Raw genomic sequence first — 23,739 nt, forward strand, 5'->3', positions numbered from 1 at the left:
CAGTGAGTAGGTCCAGAGACATGTTGGACAAAACCCACTGAGTCGATGATGGCTCCGAAAGCCTTTTGGAGTGGATCTGTGGACTTTTCCATGTGAATATTAAAGTCACCAAAAATTAGAATATTATCTGCTATGACTACAAGGTCCGATAGGAATTCAGGGAACTCAATGAGGAACGCAGTATATGGCCCAGGAGGCCTGTGAACAGTAGATATACAAAGTGATTGAGTAGGCTGCATAGATTTCATGACTAGAAGCTCAAAAGACAAAAACGTCATTTTTTTTTTGTAAATTGAAATTTGCTATCGTAAATGTTAGCAACAGCTCCGCCTTTGCGGGGTGCACAGGGATATGGTCACTAGCGTAACCAGGAGGTGAGGCCTCATTTAACACAGTAAATTCATCAGGCTTAAGCCATGTTTCAGTCAGGCCAATCACATCAAGATTATGATCAGTGATTAGTTCATTGACTATAATTGCCTTTGAAGTAAGGGATCTAACATTAAGTAGCCCTATTTTGAGATGTGAGGTATCACGATCTCTTTCAATAATGACAGGAATGGAGGAGGTCTTTATCCTAGTGAGATTGCTAAGGCGAACACCGCCATGTTTAGTTTTTCCCAACCCAGGTCGAGGCACAGACACAGTCTCAATGGGGATAGCTGATCTGACTACACTGACTGTGCTAGTGGCAGACTCTACTAAGCTGGCAGGCTGGCTAACTATTTCATTGTGGAGCTAGAGGAGTTAGAGCCCTGTCTGTGGTGGTAGATAAGATGAGAGCATCCCTCCAGCTAGGATGATACTTAAGTATATTTTTGCAATTACATTTACTTTTGATACCTAAGTATATTTATAACCAAATACTGTTAGACTTTTACTCAAGTAGTATGTTATTGGGTGTCTTTCACTTTTACTTGAGTTATTTCCTATTAAAGGTAGCTTTACTTTTACTCAAGTATGACAATTGGGTACATTTTCCACCACTGCAATTCCATGTAGTCGTAACTATCTGTGGAACTCAGGTGTAACGGGTGTCTTTTGCTATACGTTTTCTCTGCATAAAATCCGTTTATATAAAGTGAAATGTTTATTTTCAGTCGTAGTGGCTACAACAACTCTGTAACACACCTATCACAGTAAATACCACAACTCAAACACATTTTAATTGAACTTGCGCTTGCCTACAACTAGATGGCGCAAATGGTCCAGTAAATTATCAAACAAACTGCACACCCAGACAGCATCAGTGAAAACAGTGAGAACTTGTTTACCTATCTCTTGGTTTCAGAATATATCTCATTGTAGGGTATGCATGCCTAAATCAGCTAGACCTGTGATGTAACAGATTGCTTCATTTGATTATAGTAATGTTGAAAACAGATTGTTTTCAGTGCCATGAGATACACAAATTACACATTTTCTATAACATTATTAAGAATGGACTAATGTAAAAGGGAACAATACCAGTTCCTTTCAAATATTTCTTCCCGCAGTTACTTTCAGCTGTGAAAGGCTATTCCATAAGTTACGTTTGAGTTTTCTGTGAAATGTATGTATAAAAACATTTGAAAGGTTTTCAAAAGACAATCTGTTCACTCAACAGAAAATTTGAGTTTGTTCAGCAAGCATTTGATGAGCTATTCAGAGATAGAGATTCTTAAACAAACGGTCAAATGTGGGCTACTGTAAATGATGTTAACTTACACTGTGTCTACGGCTATATTATTTTCTTGACCACAATACAAATGTGGGTCTTCCAAATGAGCCAAGTCACGTTTGGGTAGCCTAGACGTGAATAACCCTGCGGATTGTGGTCTGAGTAAAGTTTAAATTAAAACATGTTAGGAGCGGTAATAAAGGCTGTAAAAGTAGCCTATAGACACAGATATTCGATCATTCACGTTACAAATGGAATAATTGATTTCATACCGAATAATAATCATTATTGATTGACGATTTCAAAACTCAATAAACGTTCTTTACCTTTCTTACACTTTCGGGTTAGGCTCCTTCAAGTCCTTCCATAACTTCCAGAATTGATCCTAAGATTGTCAGAAAAATACATGAATAGTACCTTCAATAAATATATGTAATTATAAGGACATCATTGGATAGCTTCTTCATAAAACAAAAGTTCATACTTCATACTCGTACTCAAAAGTTTGGTTTCAAAGCGGTTTTGCTTGCCTGCACGTCCTGCAGCCATGCTTCATTTCATCAAATGTATGTTCTGATCTGAAAGCAGCTTTAATGGCCTGCCACAGAGGTTATAGACTATTTGAAATGATTTAGATATGTTCTTAACCTCACATATTCCAAGTATTTAAGAGGTTGGTACGATTCCATCTACTCATAGGTATATCCTCGAGGGAAATAAGTCCAAATTAATTTCTATGGACAAGGTAGCCACTCTCTCTGGGTAAAGCTACCGTATTTTGAAGGCAACCACCGACCAGCCTCTCAGCTTGAAGCTTGGCAAGGCTATGCGTCTTTGGATAACACTTTGGACAAACTCTATACGACTTTCATGCTATATTTAAATCCCTTCTACTCCAATCTTCATTTAAAGTTGACCTGATAACATTAATACTCTGTTGGATACGGACTCAAAAGTTAAACTGTTTACAGACTAAACTGCAGACTAACTACAACGTAATTAAAGAAATTCGTAATGTTATGCACGGTCGGCGAAGGAGCTTTAATCCCCAATAACTAGTAAACTGAATTTGATAGACTATAGTTCAGTCACTGTCTTTTGACACATACAAGTACAGATAGTAATTTATTTGCAAGCTTTCACAACACAATGCTGTCCATGTCCCCAATGTACCAAACCATCCATGTTTATATTAGAGAACAGAGGCCTGTGTTTGATGTGCGCTTAATTGCGCCCATTCTTTCCACTTCTACTGTCATATTGGACAAAAGGTATGTCAATCAATTCTGCGAAGGCGTGTCAAATTCTGACACACAACCTCCAAGAAAATAATTTTAGAGTGTTATTAAAAACCTGAAAAAAAGTGAATAGCTTAATTGTTAGACTACTTTTATTTGGGTGGAAAATGGACAGCTGTTTCTATTCATGGTCAGTTATTTGCTTATTTATAGCCTATCGTTTGTTAATATTTATATGTATTCTTTAAATAAACCTAAGGCATGCTAGTAATTTCCACAACAAAACGTCCAGCTGAGCACCAGATAATACAACCCTTATATGCGATTGAATATCTGCTATTTTTACAGTTCTCAAACGCCCCCACCTGGTTCTCCACTTGATGTGGCCCATTCCAATACGTGACCAGTTATGGCCACCACTACTTCCGGGTTTGCACAAATTGATCAAAGCTACCCTCTCTGCGTTATGCGCCCTACAACAACACACACACACGCGCGCGCATTTGGAGAACCAAGCACGGCATTCACATTGCCCATCGGGATCTACCAACATACGGACGGACAGTGGACTGCCCCTTTAAGAAAAACTAAGTCAGAAAATATCACCCCTCCTCCTTCAGATCTCCACTTGGATGGTATTGCATCAAAGAAAACCTTCACTGGAGTTGCAAGTGATCGAGGAGACGATGGGGACTGTTTTTGAACATCTCTACATGAATATCTGAAGCATTCAAAGTGAAGGAAGAGCGCGACGAGTCATCATTAATTAAGCAACTTGACAACCTCGATGTTGATTGACAGCTTGCTTGTTGAGCGAGACTAGAGTCTCAATGTTTTTTTCTGTAAGGGGCATTTTACACCAGTCTCAAGCGTGAAGTCGTAGCCAGTGTTGCTTGTTTATGAACGGTCTCCAGGAGAAAGCGAAGGAGCGCTATATTGGATTGTGGTGTTTTTGTCTTTAGCTGGACTTATGCTGACGGTCTGGCAACCATCCTCTCTGGAGAGACGACCACAGTATTCCTAATCTTGCATTTGGAGTTAGGTCTTTGTTTTTCCTCAGCCCTGGCCTCGTAGAAGACGTTTAGAGTCCGATTGGAATCGGCTAGAGTGACAGGCCGATGGCGCAACGGGTGCGTATTGACATAACTTTTAGCAAATGCAATAAAGCTACAATTGAGACGTGGCTGATTACTGTGCGCAATTTTTAATTTGTATGGCACAACAAGCAGGCAGCTATGCAATAAGAGGGTGTTTGGTAGAGCTATAAGTTGTCAAATATACTTATGCTACATGCTAGCCTACTATTCAGCATTTGAGCGTGTGTGAGTAGAATAAACAATTGCATTTTCATATTGTCTAAAGAACTACAGACTGCAGACTGCAAACTTCATCACATAATTAATTTTACCCCACTATTATGACATGTGTTTTGATATTCTGCCTTTCATAAACGCCACATCGGTCTTTGGGGGTCCAGTGTTTAATGTAGGCTATAACCAAGTTGTTACACATCAACTTAAACGATTTACAAAAAACATGATGTAAGTTTGGTAACAAGAACATGGACGACATTTCACAAATATTTTGTGTGTATTAAATTTCAGTCTGTACAGATATGATAATTATGTAGAGAATGTTCGCTTTGGGTTTAGTTTGTTGGTATCTGTCCTTTTCAACATTTCATAATATTTATACATTCTTATCTGATATATGACATCCAAATAAATAAATTCAACATTTAGAATAAAACATATGTGATTACGTTCTCAAAATATACTCGAAATAGTTTAGATAGGCTAATTGTTCATGCATGTCTACGTGGCCTATCTAAAATGTATCTGTTATTTTTTTTGTTTCTTTAAACTATTAGTTTTGTCAAGATAAACAAAACAATACTTGATTTCTTTGAAATATCAGCAAGAATACAGACAGAAAAGTGTATACATTTGTGATATTGTTTTGTCTAAGCAAGACCCTGCAGTTCTAATCGCCTGAAAGAATTAAGCAGACCCAAAACGTTTGAAAGTTTTAGACATATAAAAGTCAACTGCTTTTTCAGAACTTTTTAAAATGTTAATGATCCAACGTAATCCACAAACAATGAACATTTTCCATTGATTCTCAATTAGGTGATCAACATAGGCTTTTATTGCCACTAATATACTTCCTACCACTAAACATACGATAGGCTACTATTAGCACCATATACCTAACACATTAGCACTTATTTTCTATACTAATTTTGTAGGCCGAGACGTATTTGCTATTATTAGTATAGACTGCCAACAACATAATTTAAGCTATTTTACTATTGTTGTTAATATACTTTTCTTGTTATTAGTCTTTATATTTCGTTTTTATTGTCAGTATTATTACATGATTACTTTTACTTTAGCTATTATCAACACAGGCCTTCATTCAACATCAGGAGAGGTAGCACACCGGTGTCAATGGTTATTATTTTAGAATATTCTCTATCTTTCACTTTTGACAGTATGAAGACCTTCCCCACTATGGAATGGACGGAGTAGGGCTGCCCTCGACTATGTACGGGGACCCTCATGCAGCGCGCTCCATGCAGGCGGTTCACCTGAACCACGGGCCCCAGTTCCACTCGCACCAGTACCCGCACTCAACACACGCCAGTGCCATACCGCCCAGTATGGGCTCCTCTGTCAACGACGCCATAAAAAGAGACAAAGATGCCATTTACGGGTACGTTTATTTTACTGCCAACGTAAAGTGTACAGCCATTGGGGATATCAAGCACCACAAATGTGAGCGATGAAAGTTTAAGAGAGAGGGAGGCTTTGGGAAATTCTCGCTAATTATAACCTCTTCTGTGTTCGGTCATTATGCACGGTGCTATATAGGCTTATTTAAACTTTGTATATCTGTTTTGAAATGTTTCATTATGACATTCTCACCTGATTTTTCGAAAAAGATCCATACGCTTCGTTTGCATTTGGTTTTCAGTCAAAATATGATGTTATTTTGCATTCACAAAATTCATGATATGGATGTATTCTATTGTTTAGCCGGAGCCAGGGGTTGAGTTGGATAACCAAACTCCCAAAATGTTTGTAAATCCAACTCTCAGATTTAAACAATTGTACATCAAACACATTCTCAAACTACCCTGCCTACTTCAACAAATGTGTAGGCAGTGTTGGTTATATTTGTGTGCCATAATATAAGCATATTTTCAGGCCAAGTTTAATTGTCTTGAACTCTATTGAAAAGTTCATCATGTAATTGTTTGCCTGAGTTAATCTCACTGAGAATATGTTATTTCGTTGTCCTAAAATGTTGAATCGTGTTCTAAATAAGACACCCGAGAGCTGAGGATGCCATACGACCAGTTATGCCTGTATGACCAACTCATTTCATGCAGTAAGACTAGGCCTACTTTTATGTAATTATTGTGCTGTTACATTTCTAAATGTTTGCACGTTTTCAACTGAAAACAGTAGGCAATGTGATTGAAACTCGATGTAACCTACTTTTTTAGTTTGGGCCTGTACCGACTCGCAAACTTTCCAAGGCGGCGTACAGCGTTAATGTCCCCTCTCTTCCTTTTAGGCATCCCCTTTTCCCACTTCTAGCACTGATTTTTGAAAAATGTGAATTAGCAACTTGCACGCCGAGAGAAACTGGGGTCGCTGGAGGCGACGTGTGTTCCTCGGAGTCTTTCAATGAGGATATAGCAGTATTTTCAAAACAGGTTTGACATATCTATTTACTTGTTTTGTTGAAGTTCAAATTCGTTCAAATTCGTATATTGTAGGGTAAATAACCGTTGTGCATTGGTACATGTTTTGCAATTCTGCATTGTGAAAACTTTGTAAGCCGCAAGCTGTCCCATGCATGTGAACACAAATCGTTATGAATTATGCATGACGCTCAGTGAACAGTGAATTTTGTAACACTTTTGTTTCAGATTCGATCAGAGAAGCCTATATTTTCATCAAATCCAGAAATTGATAATTTGGTAAGAACTCACATGCTTTAGGCCATTCACAAGAACAGTATCGAACAGTTGGATAATAAATACATTCACTCATTGTCTACAATAGACGACACTTAATTGTGAATTTGACTTTATCACAGTCCTTGTTATTAATGGTGTCATAACAGATACACGTTTGTGTAATCGTAATCTGTCAAAAGATTTTCTTGTCATGAAGTTTGTTTGCTTTCATGCTAATTATTTTAATCCTGTTGATCCTGATCCATTGCCTACACGTTTTTAATGGCCGTGCGCGTGCAAACACACACCCCCACACACACGCATGCACGCACACATGCACGCACACGCACCCATAATTATATTAATAATGTAATGATCCAAAATGTGAATAAAAATGTTTTAATGCACACTTTTTCCTCCTAGATGATACAAGCAATTCAAGTATTACGGTTTCATCTGCTCGAGCTGGAGAAGGTATATTTACTCATAACCATCTCATGCACGGTGTGACTGATAGGTCTGCTGCTGTAAAAATCGGATATTTTATCACCGTCGATTGCGATGATGCATAGCATTGGGCTATAACTCCGTAGTAGAGGTGTAATAGTGGTGGTAGTATATTTGGTTGCCCAAATAACATTGTTATGTTATGGCGTTGATAATGTTGACATTGATGGATGCGCTTGCAAAATATTAGTCGAGGGCGTTTATATAAAAGTCGCCATATTGCTCATGTTGAGCCTATATTAGGGAGGAGATAAAGTTGCTAAAGTAGCCTACAGTTATCGCTCAATTATATAAAAAATATAAGAAAAATAAAGTAATCATTCGTTTTTCTACAAGTAAAGTCAAATGTATGTAATGTAATATAGTTATGCTATTTTTGAAGCCAATTTGCTTGAATAGTAATTTAGGCCTGTCACAAGGCGAGGGATAGGCTAGTCCTTATAATAACACTGATTATTACCATCTACATACATTTTTTTAGGGCTTTCCCGTAGGGTATAGTGTTCACTCAGTTTTGATACATGTTTGTTTGTCCTCTGTGTTTGCAGGTACACGAGCTATGCGATAATTTCTGTCATCGATACATCAGCTGCTTGAAAGGAAAAATGCCCATTGATTTGGTCATAGACGACAGGGACGGTGGAAATAAATCTGACAGTGAAGATTTTACAAGATCGTCTGGGCCTCTTGATCAGGTAAGCTCTTGCCTATTACGCGGGTATTAATACAATTGTCGTCTATTAAGTGCATTTGAATTGTAGGCCTATACAGAAAACACTTCGCACGCATTTTATGCTGTCTAGATCGTTTTATCAAAATAGAGGCCTATGGAAAAAATATAATTTAGGAAATTGTTGGCCTCCTCTTAGTGATATAGATTGATAAGTGACTTTAAAATAAATCAAATATTAAATGTAGGCCTAACATTTGACAAAATGACAATGAGAACAATGTTTCTGCTCCATTTAATGTCAAAGAGTAATAAATTTAAAAAATCGGACATTTGGAAAAAACTTGTTTGAAGTAAGGATCCCGGTGAACAATTTCTTGGCTTTTACTATATTACTTCTTGAATAAATGCTTTGAGGGACTATGGTAAACATTTGAATTGTTATTATGCTATTTTATGGTGTTTTATGTGTTAATTATGTTCATTGTGCTGCATGTGCTCGAAAAAGATGTCATTGCTCAAAAATGGGACGAGAGGTGTGGAGTCAAATCTGCTATTTCTTTCGTGTGAATGCAACCAAGCAAGTTCTGAAGTCACGTTGCACCCACCCCTTGAGCAAGGCTTTAGGAATATGGAGTCCCTTCCTCCGGGTGCCATGTCAGCCACACAGCGACTTGTTAACCATTTAACCCTTTATTTACCAGAGCAACAAGCACAAATCCAGGCAGTTTAGTGGAGTGTCAAATGCGCACAACTCAAATGTCTCGGTGTTTAGTTTCAAACACCCTCCCAAGCCTATATTAGTCTGTTGTTGAGATGTTCTGAGTGTCCCATTCACTTTACTACAGGGTTCCAAGCTCTGTATTATAAGATAACCCTCTATCCAAGTCTATGCTCTATTCTAGTATGAATCACACTACTTTATATCCACAAATGAATATGCATCCCCTTCAGTCCTCTCACCTCCATCAGGTAGTGAGACTTCCCTCCAGTAGTACTTTGATCACATCTGCTGATTTGCACTTTGAGGGTCATCTTTGATTGCGCTGTCACCTGCCAGAGTGTTTTTATTATTATCGATCAATTTACATGATCAATGATGAGCGCAGGTCCCCTGAGTCTTATAAGCACTCGTAATTTATGCTTTTGATTTAACAAATTGTGTGGCTCAGTTGGTAAGAGCGTAGCGCTAGCAACGCCTGTCGTAGGCTCGATTCCCGCTGGGGTCTGCTAAATGGCATATATTATGAAGCAGCATACTAAAGTGTAGCCCCTGGATGTGGAGGTCAACCCAATAACCCGTCCCACCAGCTTTCACTTTCCCACCCATAAGTCCATGTATGGTACAGCACCCGCCCGCCCGACACCCACCCTACCTTGCAGGCACTTTGTCCCCACACCTCTAGCCCAATAGTGTACCATTTTCACACTTAATTCCACACTTAATTTCTCTTCTCAAGTGGGCTGCTTAGGGAGTACCTACTGGTTATGGGTGGATAATGGGAGGTGGTGGCGGTGTGTGAGTGTATATGCATGTGTGTGTGTTTGTGTACATGTTCGAGTGCGTGTGTGTGTGTGTCTCTCGGTACTTGTCACCCTCGGTCTCTCGGGAGCGGTTCCATTTGGATTGAACAAATCTCTTCAGCCCTATACTCACTCCCCCTCTTCCATCCCCCTTGCTCGTTTCGTTGGGAACTCCTCTTGTTGGAGTTGGCCATTGCTGCTTTAACCATTTGTGTTCTGAGCATATGCTCTAGATTACCACAGCCTGACAGCATTCTCTTGGTATGCAGCGTAATACATGATATATATTTTTCATTTTTCTTCCTTCCCAAAGAGGACTTATTATTATTCATTTTCTGGTCAAAAACAATTATGAATTATAGGGTTTGCATTCTGACCTGGAGTTAGCAATGAGTTAGCCACGATGCACCGCCAACTGAGGGGAGTAGCTAGCCAGTGTGTACAGGGCTGTTTAGCTGTGTGTTTGAAATGTCTACAGGCTGTTTCCCCCCTCCACATGATATGTACTGCGTATGATATGGATATGATATGTAAGGAAACTAAGAATGAGGCTTTCGTGCCAACATACCTTGGGTCTCCATTCACATCTCTTTTAATCAGTCGCCTGTGGATTATTCTCTATGGATGACCTCACTTAAAGCCCTTGGTTTCTATATGACGAAGAGACCATTGACACATTCTCTGTGGTTAATCGTATTCATACTGTAGTTTCTTGTCTGATTGTCAGTGTCATGTTATCCAATCAGATCTCGTGGAGCAGAGACCACGATGACACGGCGTCAGTTCGCTCGGCGGGGACGCCCGGGCCCTCCAGTGGGGGACACACGTCACACAGTGGGGACAACAACAGCGAAGAAGGTAAGGACTCACTGATAGGTAAGATAACTGGATAGGTGTCAATCATTATTGCTTTTGTCTTTTAAAGTATACTATTATATCAGTGGGAGGAACGAGGAAGCTATTTTAGAGTTCTGGGACAGATCAGATTCACTTACAGGTAGAAATACTAGAAAGGTGTCCACCATTATCGCTTTCACCTATCAAGTACTTTCAGATTAGTGAGACAGTGTTGGGACTGATCCGATGTCAAGCCAATGAGTGAGTGTCACGCGCTGTCGAGTTTGGATTGGATGTGATGTGGAATAGAAAGACAGACAGCAGAGAGAAAGAACGAGTGAATGATGAGGGTTGACAGAAAAATGTGAATGCGGCGCTCAGCCTGGGACTGGATCTGGAAGAAAGGGCGCATTATGTTCTAGTCGACTGAGCGACGATTTATATACCAGCCTCTGCGCCTCTTTTATTTGGACATGGGGAAAGAGTATTAACAGAGAGCAACACACACACACACGCACGCACACACATGCACACACACATACACACACACACACACACGCACGCACACGCACGCACGCACACACACACACACACACACACACACACACACACACACACACACACACATATATATTAAATGCTAGGCAGCTCCTAATGGTTGAGGTAGAGAAGAAGACTAAAAGGGACTCTCTCTCCTCTGCTATTGGCCGTCTTTATGAGCAGGGCTCTGGGTTTGTGGACTTCCCCCACACTATCCAAATAGTTTCAGTCAGATGTGTATCACCTATTACCAGGGCCATTTGCAAAGTGCTGCTTGTGTGCCAAGTGCAACAAGCGTTCAGGGGATTTGTTATCTCCAGAATACATTTTCAGTTTAGCACCGCCACGGGTGGACTGCTTCGGGGATATCTGTGTGTTTTAACTCCCAAACACAAATACAGTCACACAGCCAGAACACAAGGCCCAGAACACAAACACTCCTAATGCCCTTTTTATTCCCAATTTGGATGGTTGGGGAATTGTGGCTCCTTCAATGGAAGTATTCCACAGAAACTTATTGGTTGAGCTTCTGTTGGAGAGTGGATTCTTGGTTGATCCATATTGGGGTATGTAGTCCAGTGATACCTTAACACTGGTTCCTTGCATCACGTCGATAGGCCTAGAGGACCAGAGAAGCTACCATTGGATAGTCATGGTTTTCCGACTTTTCAGGAAAAATCTGATACATACCTGAGGAGAGATTTGTTAGCTCCCACTTTAACCGAAAGAAAAACTATCTCTCACCTGTAGGGAGGGGAGGTGTCAGTGCCGGGAAAAAGAGGAGGAAGAAAGAAAGAAAACAAAGGGAAAGCTGGTAAATAATGTCCCAAAGAAGGCAAACAGTTTCAACAACTTAGTTCATCGCTATGGTGATGTCTGCAGTTTGGTCAAACATTTAGCTTCTGTTCATTTGAACTTGCTGGTAGCCGATAGAGAAAGTCCATCCAAGACAAGTAGTCAATTTGTCTAAATATTTTCTTTGTGCATTGTCCGTGTTTTGTTGCCCATGGTTGCTTGAAGTTATCACACGCCTGACCTGAGCATCGAGGCCATTCTTCACAGACCCTTGGATTGGCCGACGATGGTCACATGGCTGCCTTGCTCCTATAGGGAAGTGTGTCTTAGAAGAAAGGACCAATGGTGGAAGCCTGGTGCAAAATAAAAGGTCCTCTCTCCTCCCAGGCCCCTTGCACCAGACCATGGCCAATAACATTTTGTGCAAACACTTCTGAAAAGCTCAGCAATTGAGCAGGCCAGCAGCTGCTGCGAGCGCCAAGCTTTGACAGCTTGACTTATAATGTTTGCGTGAAAAGTGCAAGTGGATTTTTGTGCCTCTGAATCTTGATGCTGGAAGAGAAAGGAGCAAGCGGCGATATTGAACGGTAGAAGGAAAAAAAGGGTGAGAATGGAATGAGGGCAAAGGAAATAAAAGAAAGAAGAGGGAGAGAGAGAGGGAAAGAGAGTGAGGATGAGCAATGAATCCTTTGGTTTGGCGTGGGCATGGTCAATGCTGCATAACCACAGCTGAGCTAACTTCGTGTTCAGAGTTTTTTTATTTTCTTCGGGGAAACAAATTCCTTTGTATGGCCTCACTCTTTCACTGGAAGCCAGACAGGAAAGCCGAGAGTAGCAGCGACTTCCCGTGCAACCACCACTTTCTCCAGACCTCCCAGAGTCACTGCAGCGCTTTACTCCTTCCTTCGTCTTCTAACACAACCCGCTTCACAGTCACACATAGCTGGATGTAGAGGAGGATTTGACGTGTGCAGCTCTAGTTGCCGAAGAAGCATGTCCCCCCCCCCCGTCCCCGTCCCTGTCCCCGTCTCCACCCGGTACACAGGTTGTCGCTGTAAAACTTGGAGCTGTCACAAACCATTAGCAGGTTGGGTCCAAAGTCACCACGGCGGCGACGTATTTCTCCCCGTAGTGTAGGGCTAGAGAATGCTGCCGTGACACGGCACATTGCGGAGTGTAAATCAGCCTGAGGGAGCCCGCCGTCGTCCCCCTAATGAGGCCGAGAGCTTGTTTATGGACTTCAGCATAATTTTTATGATTATTTCCACCTTCTCAGACTCTTGTCGGTCCCAGTAGAGTCTCACCTCTGTTTTGGCGGCAGAGGTAATGGCAGGAGAAGCCTAAGTGAAGTCAACCTCCCAGCTAGTGAAGTCACCACTGGTATTATACTAATGTGGTCGGTAGTTGCTGCCGTATGCCTGCTCTGCTCGGCTTTAACTGACTGTCTCTAACCTTGCCTGTTGCTGTTAAAAGTGACGAAAATACTGCGTACGGCATGATTTGTAATTGTAATTGGAAAGGTTAGCAGTTAGTGGGGGCTTTGGTAAAGATGAAATGGACTTAGTGTTGGATCAAAGGAAGCCTGGTCCCAGATATGTTGTGCTGTCTTGCCAACTCCTATGATAGAGTTGTCAAGACAGGACAGAGAGATCTATGGTCAGGCTACCGTCAATCCACCATTTCATCCAGTTCGTCTTTAGCAAAGCCCCCGCTGTGCCCCAGACAATGACCATATGAGTTGGCAAGGCAGCACAAACTGATCTGAGACCAGGCTAGATCGAAGGAGCATTCACTTCCAATGAGACATCTTGGATTACGAACCCATGGCCAGCAGTGTAGCTCTCCCAGGCCAGATGGGAGCTAAGTAAACATAAGAGACGAACTTTAGCGGGGAAAAAAATAGCGAGAGGAATAAACTGGGTATTAAATCATTGGCTGGTTTTGGACTACGTCTGCGTCCCAAATGACATAGTGCAGTACTATGGACCCTGGTCAAAAGTAGTGCACTATGTAGGGAATGGGGTGCCATTTGGGACGCACACTAGGTCTGTGATATCTTGGAGATGTACTGTATGGATTTTGGGGGTGGGCAGATGGTGCTCTGGGTGGGTCATATCAAATCCACAGTACAGTCAGAGAGTTCAACCCCTGGCTTAAAAGCTTTCTGAGATGTATGCATATTCATAAATAGTTTCAAAAATATATATACAGTATATATGTTCCGGGGAGGTTTGGTGCATCACGTGTACGGTACATGGAGTGTTTTGTATGGAACATTGAAGACTCAACCTATTCGTTCAGACGCTCTCTTCTGATGAATATGTGAAGGTTTCTTGGATGATGAGTCAATCGTTTGAAATGTGGAGAGAAATAGATTTTTCACCAAATCCATCCGTATTTCAGCTGTAGAGCTATCTCCTCGCATTCTGAAAGACTGTGTAGCAGTAACTCTATTACAGCATCCTGCAGTTTGATCAATATAATCAGAGCAGTGATAAAACTGTGTAAAAGGGTAGAATTTCTGAAGAAAAAAATGACCAGTTGCTGTCTTTTGGCCAAGATGCTGTAGCAGACTTCTCTCCTTTTGGTTGAAAACGTTTCTGTTTTAATGCACCAACTAAACACATTCAGCTAAACAAGGCCAGGAAAGCACGATCGCTGGCCAGTCATGTAAAATGTAAAATTATTCCTTCCACAACCCAGAGAAGCAAAGGTTAGAATTCCTGAAGCAAAATGTGCAGTTGTTGACTGTTGTCCAAGAGAAGATAGTCGGTTGCCAGGTTGTAGCAGAATGGTCTGTCCTTATTCCCCCCACAACCCAGGGAAATAGAGTAAAAAAAAAACATTTCTGAAGTTAAACGAGCAGTCGTTGTCTGTTTGTCCAAGAGGAGATAGTCGGTTGCCAGGTTGGAGCCGAAATGTCCTAAACCCTTCTCCTTAGTTCCCCATAGAACCACCCACCCACACTAACTGTTGCCTTTGTTTGGACAGGTGACTGCATGGACAACGGGGTGGCCTCTCCCAGCACTGGGGACGATGATGACCCTGACAAGGAAAAGAGGGATCGTCACAACAAGAAGCGAGGAATCTTCCCTAAAGTGGCCACCAACATCATGAGGGCGTGGCTCTTCCAGCACTTGACAGTGAGTAGAGTGGTGGATCACCATTACACTTCGTAGAAGCCAAGCAGTGAGACCTCAATACCGGCGGCCATTTTGAGCTCCATGTCATGCCCTTTAGCCTCAGTTACACTTTATGGGTGTTTAGGGTTGTTGTGACAAGTCTGAAATGTAGCGATGAGGGAGGGGACATCCCCCCTGCTGCCTAGCAGGTTTAGGAGGATTTGGCTGTTGAAATTACTTTTGAAATGACTCCCCCGAAGTTGTCAAACTGAACCATGCATGCGGGTGTGTACGTGTGTGTGTTTTTTTTGACTAGTCATGTCAAAGCTACATGGATAATTATTATGTAGATAACTTCTCCCTAACTCTCCTGTCAGTCGCTACGAGTGCAGTGAGTTGTGAGAAAATACTTTGGTTCACATTCACACCATCCAATAGAGCTAGAAGGAAGTAGCAGTAAAAAAAGAGGCCATATTTTCTGTGTCCATCGTCTTACGGATACAGACTGTTAAAGGGAGACATATCTGACAGACACAGACATATCTGATTTACAGCTTTGGCCAAAGCTAGCAAGCTAGTCAATTGGCCAGCAGGCACTGAGAGAGAAACATTGAGAGGATTTTTGCTATGCAGGCATTTCCCCCCCTTTTTCTGTCTGGGCTCCATACAAGGAGAGGCTAAATCGGGATGTCTCGATGGGGGTCAAGGTGGCCGCCAGGACCTACCACTGAACCCGGGGGTGGCTGCAGCCTGCAGCAGATGGGATGGGAGAGAGGGAGGAGAGATAACCCAGGTAGAGAGGGGGAGGAAGAGAGGGAGGGAGAGAGAGATGACCATAGACATTCCCAGGTTCTCTGGAGAGTAAAATGTTGGTGTGTGTGTGTTTGTGTGTGTGTGTTTGTGTGTGTGTGTGTGTGTGTTTGTGTGTGTGTGTGTGTGTGTGTTTGTGTGTGTGTGTGTGTGTGTGTGTTTGTGTGTGTGTGTTTGTGTGTGTGTGTGTGTGTGTGTTTGTGTGTGTGTGTGTGTGTTTGTGTGTGTGTGTGTGTGTGTGTTTGTGTGTGTGTGTGTGTGTGTTTGTGTGTTTGTGTGTGTGTGTGTGTGTGTGTGTGTGTGTGTTTGTGTGTGTGTGTGTGTGTTTGTGTGTGTGTGTGTGTTTGTGTGTGTTTGTGTGTGTGTGTGTGTTTGTGTGTGTGTGTGTGTGTGTGTTTGTGTGTGTGTGTGTGTGTGTGTTTGTGTGCATTGCCAGTTAAGTCGTATTTAGAACAATGAGCACAGTATCTTCCATTTCCACCGTATCGATTCTCAAGGACATGGTAAAGTTTCATGCATGTGGTCTAGCAAGCTGGCTGCGGATGTGTGTGTGCATATGTGTGTACCAGGAATCCTGGTGAGAAAGGGGGGGGCAGCACTCTTGCCCCTCCAGCAGGGAACCACAGGCCTTTTCTTCCTCTTTTCATCCCCCCAGCTCCCCAAAGAAAAGGTCATTATGTGATAGGGTAATGGGACGAAACCCAGGCGTTCAGATTGTTGCCATGCCCACTACATTGTGGGAGGTTCTACTTAAATTGTCGGGTCGTAACCATGGTGAGGGGGTAGGAGGCGGGGTGAGGAGTGAGGGAGGGCTTAGCAAACACCCTCCCTCCCTAATTTTTTATTAATAATTTGTTTTTTTCCATTTGTTCTTTTTTTCTTCTCTTAGTTGTGCACAGAATATTTAAGCCTGTGAGTGAGAGGGGAGCCACAGCTTGTAAAAGAGAAACCACAGCAGCACGTGCTGTTTTCTTCACATGTTTTCGCTTCTCTTTTTACAAAGTGTTTCATGTAAAAAGCAAAAACCAACTGGAAGGCATAATCCCTGTTAATGCAATTAGAGGCTAATTTGCCACCCTCTTGCTCACAGATGTGCTGCAATAACAACGTGTGCTCCAACCCTGCAAGCACATTCTACACAAACCTGAGCAGAAACAGGTGGGAAAGAAGTTGTACTGGGTCGCTAAGTATACTGTAACTTTGTTTATTGAAATTGGGTTTGAATAAATGACAAGTTACCTGTAATTTAAAAAACACCCAAATCTGTGAGTTACAGAATGCTTTGGTCACACAGAGGTGAAGAGAACTTCTGAACTGGCAAACTGCTCAGTTAGACAAGTAGGTTGGAGATGGCCTAATTCCTGAACCTTAGAGTGCACATAACCCATGCAGAAACATTTTCTCCTGCTTTCCTGTCCTCTGAAATAAAAAAAAATGTCCTCCTAAGCAGAAAAAAAGAGTCTGGCTAGCGTTTCACAGGAAGCCCCTGAAATGACCTCATCCCCTCTCGTCCCTGGATCATCAAAGGTCAAAGTTTGACAGGTCATTTGAACCCATTCGTCATTGGTTGTTTGTTGCCAGAGCCACCTTGGATGTTGACGTGCCAATCACCCATAGCAAACTGTGGTGTGCCACACAGCAGCCTATACCCCTTGGCAGGGAATCCCTGTCCCATGCCAACGGTAGCCAGCCAACCCCATCCCCCTCCCCGTTCCCCCTCCCCCCGTCTACCCAAAGGCACATTTATAATGCGGTCTTGCCCTGATGTCATTAGATCGGGGACATGCAATGATACAAATTACAAATTTACTATGGCCTGACTGGTCTCTCCTGCCCACCCAAAAAGTCCCTGGGCTTCCTTATACACACTGTGTATTTACTGTCCTCCCCCCCACCCCCAAACCACCCCGACTAGCGCCACTCATGTACGTGTGACGAATCAATCCATCCATATTCATATTTGTAAATTCAATTTAGTCCCCGGGCTTACGGTTCCTGATTATTCCTTAATTCTATCCAAGCAAGCACTCAGAATCGTTGGCGCCACCCAATTAAAGAATAAAGAACATTACACATGGTGTATAATCGCGTCTCGGCCTCTCAGACTAAAAATATGTCCTTCTCTTTTTAGCTGAATGCGCCCCTTTGTTGGGGTAGCAATATCTGAAGTTCTTCTCGCCACTGTTTTTAAACCTTTCTTTTAGTTCCTCTGTTCTCGATGCCCATTTGAGCTATTTGAGTTCCAGGGAAATATTTGGAAGTAATGAGAAGACGATTATTGGAGTCAGTGGCAATCCCATTCCCTACATAGTGCACTACAAGCCCATAGGGCTTTGGCCAAAAGTAGTGCACTATGTAGGGAATAGGGTACCATTTGAGACACACACAAAGAAGGGAGGATCAGAAAGAAGGGGCAGCCAAACATGGTATTTTTAGGAGACCTGTGGGGCATCTGAGTTAATTTATCCAATGCTGGCGCCCCATTGTGTCAGGGCATGGTCTTCGCTCTTTCTCTGGGTCCCTCACCCTGCAGTGAAAACATCATCCATTACCTTTTTGACAGGCCCCCAGGGACCTCCAGGGGCTTGGGACTCAGCGCCCAGCGGGGGTCGCTTTTATTGACCTCCCCAGAAGTCCAGCATGTGGTCACATACATCACTGGCCGGGGCCTTTTTCTCTGACAAGGTAAATGTGTTTAGATCCGAACAAATAATGAAGTGAGGAGAAGTGGTCTGATGGACAGAGGAGATTGGAGGAGATTGGCAGATGGCACTACACAGTGAATGGGGGAAGCTTTAGTTTGATAGGCGGTGCGTTGGAGATGAGTTCAGCAGTTAAACCTGACCCGTTGGTGCAGTGTGGTGTTGCTCTGCAATTCATGTTCTGTCTTGATTGCTTTTCCCAATAGCAGCCGGACACACATTGGATGCTTTTTGAAGTATTTAGCCTTACTGTAGTTCAATTACATCCCATCTAAAGCCAGGGATCCCTCCGGGGATGCAGTGTTAAATAAAGGTGGGTGAACTCTGCAGATCTAAATGACAAAAATCAAGTTTTAAAAATTGGGTAATTTCCCGGAATAGGTGCTTAAGTTTGGTTCAGATACAGTACGTTTACCCTCCGCAATTTAGCCGCTCTTCTCAACGCTCACCTCTACACCTCTCGCCTCTCGCCCCGTCCTACTCAGCTGTGTCAGGTTGTGGGTGTGCCGGACCGACCGCCCTCTGAGCAGCTCCTCACTCCAAATGAGGAGTAATTACAACCTCCTAACAGGTTTACTGGTCCAGTAAACAACATAATCACCCTCCCAAAACTTCTCCTGAATTGGCCCGGTCTGATCGTTCAGTCGTGAACTCAAAGAGCTCGCAGCTCAAACCCCCATTTGCTCACAGCAACCCTTCCCTCCAACCAGCAGGTGTGGAACAGAGTGGCAAGCCCCCCTGCCGCCCCTCTTACCCCATTGCCGTGAAATGCCACGTATTCTGTTACTGCCGTTTACTAATGAGATTGGTCAGTAGTAGGTACTCCCACTCATTAGAGGCCCTTGTTTGGGGGGTGAGGGGGGGGTGGGTTTGATGGCGCGCTCCATCGCTGGGGCTAGCAGCAGAGGAATGTAGCCTGGGGCTTTGGGCCCTGTTTAAGGCCTTCATTGGCCTGCCTGGTTGCCTGCCTGCCTGGCTGGCTGGCTGGCTGCTAGGTGGGAGGCTGGTGGGAGACTGGTTCAGCTGGCCTGTCACCACCTAGGCTGCCTCACAACCCACAGCCCAGCGGCAGCCACTTAGTGGTCGACACTAGGCAAGTCAGGGCCCACTATATGAGTTGTAGTGTATTGTGTTGAAGGAGAGTGGAAGAGTGTATGATGTGTGTGCGTGTGCGTATGTGTACAGTATGTCCATGTGTGTATGTGTGAGTGCGTACGGCATTGTGCGTATTCTCGCACATATGCTTGTGTGTGTTTACTACCTCCTCTAACCAACACCCCTCCAACACGGACTCTCTTGCTAGTTTGACAGTAGAGGCCCCCTTTCCATTTGATGTGTTTAGACCTGCCTGCTAGGATCGACCTGGTTGATTATGCTTCCCTCTGTTGCTGTTAATGTGGTGCTGAAAGGCATGGCGACGGGGTGTTCCCCTCAGAGTGGTCAGGCTGGCTGGAAGTGGAGTGGGAGAGGGAGGGACATAGAGGCCTGTTGACTGTTGATAGTTGCAGCATTCCATGCTAATAGTTGAAATAAAGTGACATTAATTTTCAGGTAGTCAGTTGTTTTGGAAACTAGGCCAAGTTACATTCATTTTCAGGTAAAGTTAGTTGTTTTGGAAACGAGGCCAAGTTTTCATTTTCAGGTAGAGTTAGTTGTTTTTAAAAGCCAGTTGCTTGAAAGATAAGACAAGGTACTTTCAGTTTCAGGTAGAGTCAGTTGTTTGGAATTCTAAGCTAAGTTAGGCTAATTTTCAGGTAAATTCTTTCGAAGCTAAGCCAAGTTCCATTCATTTTCAGGTTAGTTGTTTGAGCTAAGCCTTAGCGCAGCTCTGTTTCCCCCAGATATTTGTGTTGATCTGCACTACTTTGTTGCTGTTGGTGTCCTCCGTCTCATTGGAGATTTGGTGTCAGTTAGCCATTCACCCGGAAGGCATGGTTTCGATCTGTCCCAGCATGCTAGAGCGCAGTTCTTGCCTGAGCATGGCGTGGCTGCTAGCTGGTAGCAGATCTGTGTCAGAGTGCTCAGAGTATAATGTCCCTATAGGCACAAATCTAGGATCAGCTTTAAATGCTATAAATCCTAACGGTAACCGTTACAGTGAAAAATCACAAACTGACTTTGGATCAGCGTTGAGAGGCAACTTTATCTTCCTCGTGTCAGAGCCAAGGGTCATGTCCAGTAGGGAGAAAACTTTTAAAACAGAGCAAAAAGGGGTGGTACTGAACTCCAATAGGAACACATATTTTATGTTTTTTGTTGCAAATCCTTTTGCTACAGTGTGCCCTACTGAACAGGACCCAGGCCACAGTGCTGATTACAGGGTTGGAGATAGCCCGCCTTAACTCTGGGGCGGTTAGAGCTTCTAGTCCTTGCTAACAGGATTATAATTCATAATGAGCGGGTGGGTCGGGATTAGGTCCCGGAGTGGAAACTCTGAAATTAGGCCTGAGGTTACCAGCCTTTCTTATGTGTGTGTGTGTGTGTGTGTGTGTGTGTGTGTGTGTGTGTGTGTGTGTGTGTGTGTGTGTGTGTGCGCTCACGTGTGCATGTGTGTGTGCGCGTGTGACTGTGCTTTCACTTTTATGTTCTGGGAAGATGTTACGGTATCTTAACTTGTTTTTCCTTCTGAATGTCTTTGTAGAGATTGGTTCAAGGCGAGTTTTTCAAATTTTCTCGTAAATGTTTTGCTGCTATTTTCCCTTCTGTTAGTTGCTAGAATTATCCACGTTATTCAGGAATAAATGCCACTGGGAGGAACATGGAACATGTCCGGCAGACAGTGAGGGACAATTTGATGAGGCGACACCGAGATGATCACTTTCTGTGGCGAATTAGACTCTGTTTAGGCCAATTACCTACAATCAAACCACATGGAAACAAGAGGGCGAGGCAACCATTACCAATTGATTCAGCGGCGAAGATAATAACTCAGTAACACCAAAGACCCTCTCCCTGTCGCCACAGAAAAAGGATGTGGCAGATAAATCTTCTCCAGGTGTAAAGCGTGTCATTTCTACCTTTGTGCCTATGTGGAATTGGCCTGCGGGTGTTTGGCATCTCAGTTGGTTTGAACCGGTCACAGTGGTGGTCTGATTTCTAATGTTCAATAACATTCAATGTTATGAAGCGTTGGGACAGTAGATGTTTGGACCTTTTCCTCTTATGGTCAATCCACATTTTGAGCTCATTTCCTATATCCTAGCTCCCGTATTCTCACTGACTTGAGAGGTCTGGAGATGGTTGAAAGCCACAGGCTTGTTTTAGTTACTGACATAGTGCTCGCCTATCCAGTTCTTTCAGATTAGGGAGTAGGAGGGGAAAGTAAATAGAACAGGGAGCACTGTTAAATGCATTGGGATTCTTCCCGTGTGACTTACACTCCCATCTCTACACCCGAGTACACACACACACTCCACACGCCTGTATCTATATCCCCCCACCGCTAAGAGAACCAGCTCAACCTACTCTAGGGCGTATCAGGAGCTTTTGGTTGTGTGTGTGTGTGTGTATGTGTGTGTGTGTGTGTGTGTGTGTGTGTGTGTGTGTGTGTGTGTGTGTGTGTGTGTGTGTGTGTGTGTGTGTGTGTGTGTGTGTGTGTGTGTGTGTGTGTGTGTGTGTGTGTGTGTGTGTGTGTGCATGTGCAAAGCACCAGTAGCACGCATTATTAATGTAGCTGTTTCTCCACTCGGCTAAATTCTTTAATTGGCTCACACACACACACACACACACACACACACACCATTAATTATGCTCCATTTCATATTGCCCTAATGAGTCTTTGGAGCCACACCTCCGTTTGTTCACGCTAATTAGCCGGCGCTGCTTTTAGGCACAACAACACAAACAACACAAAATATGTTTTTTGTTTTCTTTCAGTTACTATTTCCTTAATATTTATATGTTCTTTATTTCTCTTTTTCTCATTGAAACAGCATCCTTACCCTTCGGAAGAGCAGAAGAAACAACTGGCCCAGGACACGGGGTTAACGATCCTACAAGTCAACAATTGGTAAGTTGGATTGGGGTTGTTTGGTGTCTGCATGTGTTTACATGGCAGTAATTATTTGGTTACGGCCCAAATGTCACCCTATTTCCCATAGGGCTCTGGTCAAAAGTAGTGCACTATATAGGGAATAGGATGCCGTTTGGGATGCAGCCGTAGTTAGTTTACCCCAACCCAGGCAACCTGGGTCTAATGATTTGAATGATTCATTCCTCTGGGAACACCCGACTGAAAATATCCCCCTTACAGTCTGTTGGCTTCAGTTAATTGGAATGAGAGGAAACCTGTAGAATAGTTCCAGTGGTGCTTCGGTGCATTTACTACAGTATTTACTCATCTGAAAGAAGAAACTAGGACATTTCACTGTACTTTGATCTATTTTATGAATAAATATCCACAGTTATTAACGAAGTATGAGGTAGTAGCCTGCAACGTGTTTAATTCTGTCTGGTTATGGAGGCAAAACGTAGACAAGAATGATGATTCAACCACTATATGAGAAATCTTAATCTTGACATGTACAGATGTACAGACATCCTATCCAATTGAACACTAGCCTAGGCAAATATACACAGCAATATACATGAGCAAATACAGAATACAGAAAATGCAATCAATGGTTTATGGTATAACTCTACACCATTCCAACTACTGTTTAGCCTTTATATGTGTGCACTATGCACAGTATTTCCCTATATGCATGCACTATGCACAGTATTTCCCTATATGCATCTGTCAAAATATATACCCACAGAGCAATCCTCTGTCAATCCTACAGCTATTGTCTGCAGTAATCATTTGCCTATGAACCGGAGTTATACTGTTAGCACTGAAGTGGTTTGCCCTAGTTGGAAGTCCACTGTGTGCAGCTCAGCCTGCACTATCAGCTCAGACATAAATATCACTGTCATGTCTATACCTCTGATAAGCCTCCCAGTAAAGTAATAAAAACAATCACGAATCTCAGAAAAGTGCTAAAAACAGCCCAGATTAACATATAGCCTACCCCAACGGCATTCATCACTATTGCAGTTGTTAATGTATATTATCACTTTTTTCATTACAATTTGTGTTGTTTTTATTTCAGTCAATAGTCATGGTGCTCCCATGGTGGTCATTCCATCCCATCACAACCCCTCAATAGCCTTTACTCTGCCTCCACCCCAATGGACATGTGTTTAGTCATCACTGCCACAGTTGTTATTATGTATATAGTGCTATTTCTATTTCTATTGTTGTTTTCTATGACCATTTTCATTATTTTATTTCACTTAGTCCTGCATGTTGAAGCTCGAAGCCTAAGATTTTTACTGTACCCTGCAATCACACTGGCAACCCTGTACATATTACTATTAAACACT

At 42.8% G+C, this 23,739-nt stretch overlaps 1 protein-coding gene across 2 annotated transcripts in view; it reads left to right on the plus strand.

Moving 5' to 3' along the window:
• The first annotated feature begins 3,362 nt into the window (after positions 1 to 3,362).
• LOC139370519 (homeobox protein Meis1-like) overlaps positions 3,363 to 23,739 on the plus strand; it is a 37,696-nt gene continuing 17,319 nt past the window's right edge. Inside the window, exons 1-9 of one of the 2 annotated variants that reach the window (XM_071110049.1) lie at positions 3,363 to 4,028; positions 5,393 to 5,613; positions 6,481 to 6,622; positions 6,839 to 6,889; positions 7,292 to 7,342; positions 7,924 to 8,070; positions 10,316 to 10,427; positions 14,733 to 14,884; positions 22,308 to 22,384. In XM_071110049.1, the coding sequence (XP_070966150.1) occupies positions 4,017 to 4,028; positions 5,393 to 5,613; positions 6,481 to 6,622; positions 6,839 to 6,889; positions 7,292 to 7,342; positions 7,924 to 8,070; positions 10,316 to 10,427; positions 14,733 to 14,884; positions 22,308 to 22,384 (965 nt within the window). In that variant the 5' untranslated portion in view covers positions 3,363 to 4,016. The remainder of the gene's footprint in view (positions 4,029 to 5,392; positions 5,614 to 6,480; positions 6,623 to 6,838; positions 6,890 to 7,291; positions 7,343 to 7,923; positions 8,071 to 10,315; positions 10,428 to 14,732; positions 14,885 to 22,307; positions 22,385 to 23,739) is intronic. The other variant, XM_071110048.1, reaches the window with a different exon arrangement.

The sequence above is a fragment of the Oncorhynchus clarkii genome, chromosome 17 (genome assembly GCF_045791955.1).
Source record: "Oncorhynchus clarkii lewisi isolate Uvic-CL-2024 chromosome 17, UVic_Ocla_1.0, whole genome shotgun sequence".
Classification (NCBI taxonomy): Eukaryota; Metazoa; Chordata; class Actinopteri; order Salmoniformes; family Salmonidae; genus Oncorhynchus; species Oncorhynchus clarkii.